General features: G+C 36.6%; 1 protein-coding gene across 2 annotated transcripts in view; it reads left to right on the forward strand.

Annotated features, from left to right (window-relative positions):
* The window catches only part of OLFM3 (olfactomedin 3), a 192884-nt gene that overhangs the window by 151864 nt on the left and 28966 nt on the right, over nt 1-12054 (forward strand). For both annotated transcript variants that reach the window (XM_002810546.4, XM_009247258.3), the window contains exons 2-3: nt 5549-5695; nt 11749-11904. In XM_002810546.4, coding sequence (XP_002810592.1) covers nt 5549-5695; nt 11749-11904 — 303 coding nt within the window. The remainder of the gene's footprint in view (nt 1-5548; nt 5696-11748; nt 11905-12054) is intronic.

Raw genomic sequence — 12054 nt, forward strand, 5'->3', positions numbered from 1 at the left:
TGACCAACCTAAATTTATTATTATTATTATTTTGAGACAGAGTCTCACTCTGTCACCTAGGCTGTAGTGCCATGGCACTATCTTGGCTCACTGTAGCCTCGACTTCCCAGGCTCAAGCCATCTTCCCACTTCAGCGGCCCCCGTATCTCACCCCACTGAGTAGCTGGGACTATAGGCTACCACGCCCAGCTAATTTTTGTATTTTTCCTAGAGATGAGGGGGTCTCATTATGTTGCCCAGGCTGGTCTCAAACTCCTTGGCTCAAGCCATCCACCTGCCCCAGCCTCCCAAAGTGTTGGGATTATAGGCCTGAGCCACTGCACCCTAACCTAAATTTGATAATGTCTTTGGTTTTTATTCGTTATTATTATTATTATTATTTCTTTTATAGTTGTTTTTTCTTAAAGCCTGGAGGTTTCCTTCAGTGAAGAATACGCGTTTCTTATTCAGTCCTAAGTATTCTTATAAGTAATAGCAAGAAAACAGCTATGCAGTGACATCTTTATTAACACGTCCTCCAGAACACAGCTTCTTTTGGCGTGGTCTGTCGACATCTCTCTAATTCCTGTCCTCACATTTTCTTGTCTCCACAACTGAAGTCATTATCATGCTAAACCACATGTCACTCTCTGGGACGAAGCCTATCTTCAGACAGAAAATTTATCAGGGATTTTTCATCACTCAGGTATCTCCACTCTAAATCAAGTAAGTTTTAATCAGCAGATTTATTTAAGCTTTATTTCCTCCATTTGTACAACACTTTCAGTAGCTATATCCCTTTTTGTCCTTTTTATGAAATACCCAGAAAATCAGGATAAAACAAAAAATCTAGCAATATTCAATCAGTTGTTTTTCTTCTGTTCAAAGGATCAGAATTCTCTTACTTTGCCCTCCATCGAGACCCTGATAAATGATTGCCGTGCCTTCCACAGGAATATCTGACTATATATTGCAGAGCCTTTACTGCTATCTGTTCCTCTGAGGCACTAATGGCTACTTGTTTCCATGCTGTTTGGATAATGCCCTCTACCTGCCTGGGCACATCTCTTCTCATCAACTACACTGGGGCCTGTCTTCTCTATAGCAGTGTTTAGGGTTACTGGTGAATGGACATAGATGATCTATCTACATTTATCCAAAGAGGATGGGCATAAAAAGCTCCGGGCTAAAAACTGGGGAAAGCTGGTATAAGTCCTATATATGGCATTAACTAAATGGATGACTTGTAAAACATGTTTAAGTTCTTTGAGTATTAGTTTCCAGTTTCCTCATAAGTAAATTTAAATACTGTTTATTTCTAAGGATAGTTCGTTCAAGAAAAGTGAGACTAAAACAATAGAAGGGATTTTATAAGCAAACAATCTATTGAAATGCAAGGTAGTTTGATTATTTTTTACTTTTACCTGTCAAGCCTCAAGATCCTTCTTTCCTATTACAAAGCCCCTGAAGCTTTAGAACTGTCATACAGTAGCTTTATATTTATAAAGCACAGCTTTGTAATTAAGTTATAAGCAAATAATCCAGATTTGCAATACAATTGTTAAAACTATAATTTTAATTCTCCTATTTAGAGCATTCTTAAATATTTTATGAGTTTTACAATATCAAAAACTGCTCAATACTTCATTTAGTTCTTCCAATTAACACGAAAGGTTCAAAGAGAACTGCATCAGTAATCACTGTGATTATTAATGCTTTGGGTCCCAATAAACTATATGTACCCTCCAGGTCTAAGCACTGAGCTTCACAGCAGTTCAGAAAATGCTACCAAGGTTATAATCATTATGTATGAAAGGGTATTAAAATAATTGATGGTGTAGTGTGGTGGTTAAATTTCACTCTCTGTTGGGAAGCCGAGGAGTGCAACATGGTAAAACCCCATCACCAAAACGATACAAAAATTAACTGGGCGCGATGGTGTGTGCCTACAGTCTCAGCTACTCAGGAGACTGCGGTGGGAGAATCACTTGAACTCAGGAGGCAGTGGTTGCAGTGAGTTGAGATCACCCCACTACACTTCAGCTTGGACAACAGAGCGAGACCCTGTCTCAAAAAAAAAAAAAAAATCTCTGAAATAAGACTATCTCAGTACAAATCCCAGGTCTGCCTAAAATGCAGATTTACACAAATCTCCCTACTCGCTGGCTGATACTCCCTGCATGACTTTGAACAAGTTCCTTCCTGTCTCTGAGTCTGTTTCCTCATCTGTATAATAGGCAGAATACCACCACCTAGTCCATAGGGGTATTATAATATTCAAAAGCAATAGCACATGTGAACTGCCAGGTAATGAATAGAACTCCATTGATGATTGCTATTCCTATTGCATGTTTTATTGACACCTAAATAATTGTTCTTATATGTTAAAATTGGAGCAAGTCTTTTCCTGTGGGTATCCAAAAAACTTCTGAATACGTCCTTCCATCCGAGATCTTAGTTGGTTTTATTTTGATTCTCTTTTCAATGCCAGCATGGGTTCTCTAAAAGAGAACACTAGAAACACTCATAAAGCTTCTATTTATCACTGACTCCAACACAGAGGTCTCTATCAAAACCCACAGGACTGTCAAGCACTCATCTTTTCTATTAGGTTTTTTCCTCTTTTGAGTTACCTTTTTCTGTAAAAAGGGTGGCTTTTTATAGCTTAGATCATTCAAAGTAACTCCGTAGTAGAGAAGGTCATGGCTCTTTTCACTGATTCTTACAATAAGACAATTGGAAGTACAAACAAGTCTGGAGTCTTTAATTTTATTGAACTGGCACTTCAGGGGAAATGCTAAATGAACATTAAACCCTCTTCACCTTTCCCACTTCCCTGGTTCCACAGAGCAACTGACATGGAGTTCTGTCATGATGAGCTCCACACTAGTTAGCCAAACACTTGGCAAGTGCACATCAATAGTAATGCTGCCAGGTTTAATAATCAGTGTTTGGACTGCTGTTAAAATATTTTAATATTATAATTGGGTGGCCTCTCATCCTTTGTCCAATAGATTAATTTATCCTAGTGACAAGCCTCAATTTTCTGGCATATTTTAGATTTGCATCCAATGTTAGGAGAAGCCCAGCTAAAACTGCAGGGCTTATGTCCAGATATATCAATCGCATACTGTTACTCAACTTGAACCTTTAATTATGTCATTGAAATTACTCTGCTAAGCTGTTTCTATTTCCATTCTGTGGGTAGTCTGCATTTTCAAAAATAATACTAACCCAGTAATCTCTAAGATCTTATCTAATTTGAATAATGTATAATTCTAAGTACATCTTTCCACCCTAACTGGATATTCAAGCATAAGAGCTAGAAAGAAGGGATGGGGAGAATGTTAGCAAGTCTGACCCCCAAAAATAAAAGGCAGCATTGGAAACATCTATGAATTAATTTTTTTTAAAGGAGTTAGAAGATAAGACATTCAAAAGATATGTCTGGTACCATTTCCTTTACGTAATAGATCAAGGATGATGACTGTGGTATCATCGTGAGTTTCTTGAGTTTATAATTTTTAACATCCCCAATATTTGCTCATGATTGTTGTTGGAAGGCCTATCAGCACCTAGAAGTAGTTATCATTAAAGCTTTCAGAAGAAAAAGACCTTTGTGGTGGTTTATGGTATGTGATGAGCTGGAACCTAGGACAAAGTATACAGGAGATTGTGTCTCTTCTGCTGTGAATTCTAGAGACAGAAGATTCCACACACTATGGTAAATCTGTGGAGAAAGAAGTCAGCCTGGTTCATGCTTTAGTTACTTTAAGAATTTGCTCCTGGCCCAGCGCGGTGGTTCACAGCTGTAATCGCAGCACTTTGGGAGGCCGAGGCAGGCGGATTACCTAAGATCAGGAGTCCGAGACCATCCTGGCCAACATGGTGAAATCCAACTCTACTAAAATAGCTTCTATCTGTATAATGAAAATAACTTTTTAATGGAATATCAGGAGAAGCTAGAAAAATAAAACCATCAAGTTTATTAATATAGACACTTCTAGTTTACAGAATTTCAAGTCTACATGTGGTAACTTTCTTCCACTGAAATTTATTTATGAAAATAAATTTGTTTGGTATACATTATTTGGAAGTCTATTGATGTTCTTGCTGAAAAATGATTTCATAAAAAATAATAATGCTCATCTTTGTACTTGATAGAGTCTACTTGATAGGTCAAATAGGAAATATTTACATTTCTAATAGGTGGGCTGGTTGCAGTGGTTCATGCCTGTTATCCCGGCACTTTGGGAGGCCAAGGCGGTTGGATCACGTCAGCCTAGGAATTCAAGACCAGGCTGGCCAACATAGTGAAACCGCATCTCTACTGAAAATACAAAAATTAGCCAGACATGGTGACACATGCCTGTAATCCCAGCTACTCAAGAGGCTGAGGCAGGTGAATCGCTTGAACGTGAGAAGCAGAGGTTGCAGTGAGCTGAGATATCGGCTGAGGTGGGAGGATTTCTTGAGCCCAGGAGGCTGCAGTGGCTGTGATCTCACCCCTGCACTCCAGCCTGGGTGACAGAGTGAGGCTTTGTCTACAAAAAAAAAAAAAAAAACACCAAAAAAATAGCTGGATATAAGCTAATTGTTGAAATGAGATATGTGAGATATGTGAAAGGCAAATGACAATTCTAGACAATATACATTAAATACCTAATGAATAGTACAGACAGTTTCTTCAGAACAGGTAGAAATCACAAGGACTGAATAAATTCATGGTTTATAAAGGAGGCATTCCAAGCAGGAAAAATGAAATGAGCGACATAAAAAGACATGAATCAATATGGCATGCTTGCACGATGCACACAAACCGATTTGGTTAAAGGTTTCTGTTGGATGGTACAGAAGATAAATCTAGAAGCATAAATCATAGAAAAACTACAGTAGAACTGGAATACCACCCCTTCACACTTGAGTTCTAAGAAGGTAGAGTGATAAGTGTACAGAAGTTTTTGGGAAAATCAATTTGGCAGACTCTGCCAAAAACTCTAAGTCCTCTAAGAGTCTGCATTTCTTGCAAAATAGTGCTGGTCTAATTATTTTTACCCTATGTCGTCAATGATCTCTTTTCCACTTTATTAATAATTAAGCCTTCAATATATGGGAAACCTCCTTGAAACAGGACTTTGTTTCAGAATATCACACATGAATTATAATTAGAAAATAATATATTAATATTAGTAATTGCCATTTACTGTTAAGAAGATCTTATGTAGAAAGATGAGTCATATGTGATTAAGTAGTTACTAGATGCTTCTAAAGTTGCATTAAAATGTCACAAAACAGAAAAAGCATTGGGAAATAGTATGAGATCAAAATCAGTTACTAATATGGCACCTGAAGACAAGAAAGGATCTTGTTTTGGACATTGATAAGGAGGGTATACTGAATGAAGCTATACTGCCTATATAAATTGTTTAATATCTCCCTGCTAACTTTAAAGAATGAAAGCACAAAGTTAAATTATCAAAAAAGTGTTTTACTTGAAATGCTACAAACCAACACTCTTTTTATCCTATAACAGGAGTCTGTGTTTTATGTTTCCCATTGGTTTCCTCAGACTCAGATTAGTCCTAAAGAAGGGTGGCAGGTGTACAGCTCAGCTCAGGATCCTGATGGGCGGTGCATTTGCACAGTTGTTGCTCCAGAACAAAACCTGTGTTCTCGGGATGCCAAAAGCAGGCAACTTCGCCAACTACTGGAAAAGGTAGGTGTCCTGTGTCCCCTATGCATATTTTTAGTAAAATCGACCATTCTTTCAAAAGGAAATATGGTAGAGCCGATAATAATGAAGAGGATTCTTTTGATTTTTGTCCCCCTTCTCAAATAAGCTTTTTTTCTGATCCTTGAAAGGGTTACCTCAAGCTTCCTGTTATTGTCTTTGTCCTATTTCTATGACTTTTTACTTTTTCTAACCTTGCCACCTTAAGACTGGCTCTCTACCATATATCTTAATCTCTAGTTGATATCTCATTAAGGAAAAAAAAAGCATCTTATTCTAATGCCAAAAATTCAGCTCGACTCTCAGGATCACACTAGACTCTTGGAGCTCAAACTTTTGAATCTCATAACAACCTTGCAAGAAAGTTAAAATAATTGCATGTGATATGCAAGCTATCTGGACAGATAATGAATAATTCCAAGTGTTTATCATCATTCTCTAAGTGATTTCTTTTAACGTTAAGCTCTTCAATTTCATTCAATACCATTCTCTCCATAATTTACTTAATATGGATTCATAACAATCAAATGCAGAATGTCTTTGATTTATTCTCTTTTACACATAAATGTGAGCTCATGAAAGGTTATTTATGTTTAGTTGGGAGGGAGGAAAACCAATTAATGGTTCTGTGAAATATTCTCATTCAGACTTTCACTGTGCTGGGCTCTAAATGTAGTAAGACAGCTGGGGTGGCCAGATTATGGAAAGATGACGTGTTTGGATTCTAAATGTCATTAGGAATAATAAGATAAATTAGGTAGTATGTGTTTTAGAGGACATCATGCTTAACAACTGACTCTGTGTGATGTCATTTTCATGATCACCCACACATTTATGGCATTGAATAGAAACTTTTTTAACAAAAAATGAAGAGAAGCTAGAAAAATGAAATCATCAAGTTTTTTAACAGAGACACTCATTATTTACACAATTTCAGGCTGCCATGGTGACTTTCTTCCACTGCTACATAGTGAAAATAAGTTTCCTCTGTATATATTATTTGCAAGTATATTGATGCTCTAAGATTTTAGGATTTTTTTCATGTGCTTATACAAAGCTTAATCTGTTTCTCCTTCCCCTCTGCTTGAAGTTATCATCACCTATTGGCTCTTTCTTCTTAAGCCTCCTTTTATGGTAAGATCCCATCCTTTCGGATCCCTCAATATCTGTCATCCAACAAGAGCATATGTCATTTTCATTCAGAATAATGACTTCAGCTAACATGCATCTGACTATTAGAAACCATGACAAGGCCAGGTGTGCTGGCTCACGCCTGTAATCCCAACACTTTGGGAGGCTAAGGCAGGTGGATCACCTGAGATCAGGAGTTGGCAACACAGCCTGGCCAACATGGCAAAACACCATCTCTACTAAAAATACAAAAATTAACTGGGCATTGTGGTGTGCACCTGTAATACCAGCTACTCAGGACGCTGAGGCAGGAGAATCTCTTGAACCTGGGAGGCGGAGGTTGCAATAAGCCGAGAACTCACCACTGCACTCCAGCCTGGGTGACAGAGCAAGAATTATGATTATTCTTGAGTTTATTTTCCAAAGTTGATTTTTTTATTTATATAAAAATTCAAATATATATTTTGTTTGTTTACCAGGGAAATTATTTACATTAGTAAAAAGATCTAATCTTTTACATCCAATTTTGCTTTCCTGTTAAATTGTATTTCCCTTCAGATAATCAACCTTCTTCACCAATCTTCTTTTCTACCCAGAAATATCTTTTTTTCTACATAAACTAAGGTGAGAGATTTCTTAGACACCATACTTTATCTTCTGTGTTGCTATTTTTCAGTATAGCATTACATACTCACACCTACACATACACTCAAACATTTCTTCAAAAATCAGTTGAAAAAATTAAAATAAAGTATAAATGTCAGAAAGTGGATAATTCCCTTTACAGCTTCAAAGTAAAATGTATTTCATAGCTATGATAAAACTGGGAATTAGTGAAAGATGAATAAAGCAAAAATGTATGAAAGCATTATATTGGTTGGTTGAAAATAATAATAGAAATTAATATGACCACTCCATCCATCCAACATGTAATTTGTCTGAATGTTTTCAAGAAATTCTAGAACATCATACCTTTAAAAATTTATTAATACATAAATGACAAAAAACAAAATTTATTAACAAAATTGGAGTCACCACAAGGTAGATGTATTAAACTTACCATACGGTAGTTTCAGAGCAACAGAGGAATCGTAAATTGTGTGCACTCTTTTACAGTGGTCTGAAGGAGGTTAAGTAGCACTGGTTTGCTGCACTGATCCAAAGAAAAGATGTCTGGGATATCACAGTATTTCAGACTGAGCCAGTCCCTTGCTTATCTCTCTATAGTTTCACATATATCCAAGGCACCAAAGGGCAAACAAGAGCATGACCTTTAAGCACCTCCTTCACTTTTAACCAAAAAGATTGATTTAGTCATATATAAGGGAATATTGTTAATAAAGACAATATTTACAACAATAGTTCCCATTATTAGTAAATTTTTGTATTATATTTTGTATCTACTTCATTAAATCCTTATAGAAGGGATAGTTATCTTTCTAAGTTTATATAAAAGAAAACTGGTGGTTTTTAGGTTGAAAACCTTCCATTGTCACTCAATCAGTAAGTTGTGGCTGTAACAGATCCGTTTGCATTTTCTCAATGCTATACTAGTGTCATACAAAATCCCACTGGTATATCCATACTTATTTAAGTGATGCTCTATTTACCATTTTAACAGGTATTTATATTAATGAATATTAGAAAAAATACAATTGGTTTCACAGTATTTCAGGCCTTAGTATGCCAAAACTAAAATTGCTCACCTAAAAAATTATTTGTTTGTTAACTATGTAGCTTCCCTGTACAGTTAAAGATGTCTTGTAATCTAAGTCAATATTTCCTAAAGTGTGATTTTTTTGAATAGGACACTGCCATCATCCTCACCAATGACATAAGTTTAAGAAACATTGTACATGATACTTCACTGTTGAAGATTTCTAATACACAGTTTACTACTAAAGTGTTTGTTAAGTCCTACAGTCAAGAAATCGGTTTATATGTGTTAAACTCAAGGCTATCCAAACACATTTAATTAATAGAACTTTTTTTTTCAAGTAGCCACCTCACTAATTATGAGTGAGAGTGAAAATCTAAGTTAATTTGTGTTTAAGTCCAGAAAAGCCCCAGATATTTTATTTAAACAAAGAACCAGAATAAATAAAAATTCCAAAAGAATTATCCGGGAAGGGTAACAATGAGCTTGCCAAGCTATGCTGAGAGATCCTAATCACAGAAACACCTCTGGAAAGCTGAATCACAGAACAACCGCAGAGATAAGCTGACAAAAAGAGGGAACATAGCAGACAGTTCTCCTTCCCTACTCAGGTCGTCATGGGTATCCAGTCTCCTGTGTCATCAGGAAACGGATGCTCTGTAGGCCTCTATAGCCAGTGGGAAACTAAACAATCCTAGGTACAACCAGCAAGAGATGCTTAAGACAACCTGAAGCCAAATCCTGCCCAATTAGACAGCTCTAGCTCTAGCCATTGCCCCAAACGTAGCTCCTCTAATTACACATGATTCTGCAATATAGGTCACCATCAAGCCTTAGCAAAAATTATCTCAGTGCATTTTCCTGTAACACAAATGAAGTTGAAAATTAACTTTACAGGGTGAATCAAAGGCAGAAATAAAGACAGGCTATTTTAACTTTATCCAGAATACCTTATCTTGCCCATCATTTTCTAATTGTATAGACTTGGCCCAGGTACATAGAATTATTACCAGGATATCAGCCATGCTAAATGATAGGTGTCCTCACAGACAAATGCCGTATTTAAATACATAGACAGTTTTTTTAATGCAAATGGCTTTTCCTTATACATGTTTAACCACAAATGAAGTTGGAAAATTATGTTGAAAGCATTGCATTTACCCACAATGGCGTTACCATGCTTCCAACGTTGTCTTAGTAATTTTGTGCTAGATTAAATATTTTAAAAATTAAAAATAAAGCTTTCTGAATGTTAAACTTTTAGTAAATTAAGAAATACTTACATTCCTATAATGCTGTTGCCTAACCAGAGACAGGAAGAAGAAGACTGTCCTTAAAATTCTAAGTACTTATTATTACTATTAAAAACCCAAGATAATTTTACTCAATAAATATTCATTGAACACTTACTCTGTGCCTGGTTCCATGTAAGGTCTTGGAAATGGAAGATATGAGTCAGACACAGCTTCTAACCTCATGGAGCTCACAGAGGGAAGGCCACTTCCCTGCCCCTACCCCACACCCACATAACACAATTAGTTTTAAGATAAGCCAGACTGTAATATGTCCTAAAAGGACAGGATCCAAATAGGGCAAGATGATGGGTCAAGACAGCAGAGGGAACAGAAAAGGGTGAAAAAAAGGCAAAGAACTGAGGCAGCCCAAGGCAGTATTCATTGCCTTTTTTCAATATTATAGTTCTAAGGAAGGTATCAACTATGGGAACTTTACAGCTGGCTGATCCATTTAGCATTGCCACTTTATCTGATGACAAAAATTTGTGTCTGAACAAGTCATCCCTTTGTAAGTCACATTTTTTCAATGAAAATAACTTTTTACTGATTATATGTGTGTGCATGGATTTGTATTTGATTTAGAATAAACAGATTGGCTGGACGCAGTGGCTCACACCTGTAATCCCAGCACTTTGGGAGGTCAAGGTGGGTGGATTACTTGAGGTGATAGTCATCAATATGGTGAAACCCCGACTCTACTAAAAATACAAAAATTAGCTGGGCATAGTGGCGTGCACCTGTAATCCCAGCTACTCAGGAGACTGAGACAGGAGAATTGTTTGAACCCAGGAGGTGGGGGTTGTGGTGAGCTGAGATCATGCCACTGCACTCCAGCCTGGGTGACAGAGCAAGACTCCGTCTCATAAAAAACAGCGACAACAACAAAAGCAACAAAAAAGATCAAATTTTATGAAGGTCTTTACATTTGCTTTTCTCATTGAAATCTTTCTATGTTGAGCAGTACTTCTCAAACTTTAATAGACATAGGAATCACTTGGGAATCTTGATAAACGTATATTTTGATTCAGTAGTTCTGGATGAGCATTTCTGAGATTTTGCATTTCTGACAAACTCCTAGGTGAATCAAAATTGTTGCTTTGAGTACTAACAGCATGGAGACCTATCTTATTCTTTATAATGGGTCATTCATATTCTATTTCTCTATTTAACACATCCCCTGTTATTAGATGCTTTCTCTTTGTTTTCAGATTTTTGTTGCCACAAAAATTAGACCAGTCATTTTTTCCTGTCATTTCTGCATGCTTTATAGGTTACCTCTTTTTTACTTCCAAATAGCCCAGGGTTCAGTGAACCTGGGATGGTGCCATTGGCTTAAAATGTGTTTAAGACCTGTCTACCAAGCACTTGATATAGTTACCATTCTCTAGGTCCCTCAAACACTATGTTGTCCGATTTAGGGAGTGTTCTAGTACTGCTTCCACTTGTCTTAGTCAATTCAGTTTCACCTCTGGGAGTACTTTAGACCCATTAAGAACTTACTGAGCTAGAATGAATGCATTCTAGGTCTCTTCGACACTTCACTACCATCCACAATTGCTAAATGTCCTAGATATTTAAGAAGTCAGAATTAGTACTTACAGAAACAACTTATTTTGACATTTAACAGGTTGGGGTGTTATTAGCTTACAAAGCCTTAAAATGAAAATCCTATTTTTAAAGCTTATTTTTCTAATGTATTAAGCTCATTTATATTCAGTCAGTTCTAATGCTAGAATGCCCGTTTTTAAATTTCCTGTCTAGGTATAATTTTCTCTTGCTGAATTCCTTAAATGTTTATAATGAAAAATTGTTCTTCTGAAAATGTATCATATGGGAATGCGATTATGAATTTGGCACTTCTAGTTTTTATGTTAACGGCATTTTTGCTGTTTCTTAGTAATTGCACAAAACCTGCAAACAGATAATAATGTACAGACAATATTCTTGTTTAACAGGTTCAGAACATGTCCCAGTCTATTGAAGTCTTAAACTTGAGAACTCAGAGAGATTTCCAATATGTTTTAAAAATGGAAACCCAAATGAAAGGGCTGAAGGCAAAGTTTCGGCAGATTGAAGATGATCGAAAGACACTTATGACCAAGCATTTTCAGGTAGATTTGACTTCTGCAACCTTGTCAATCCAAATCAGACACGGAGTGGGATGGACAGCAGTGGGGCACTCAGCTAGAAATGACTGTGCATTGCCCCATATGTGCAAGGTAAAAGACTCATGGGGGATTTCAGTCATCTCTCCACTGAAA

Source organism: Pongo abelii, chromosome 1 (assembly GCF_028885655.2).
Source record: "Pongo abelii isolate AG06213 chromosome 1, NHGRI_mPonAbe1-v2.0_pri, whole genome shotgun sequence".
NCBI lineage: Eukaryota > Metazoa > Chordata > Mammalia > Primates > Hominidae > Pongo > Pongo abelii.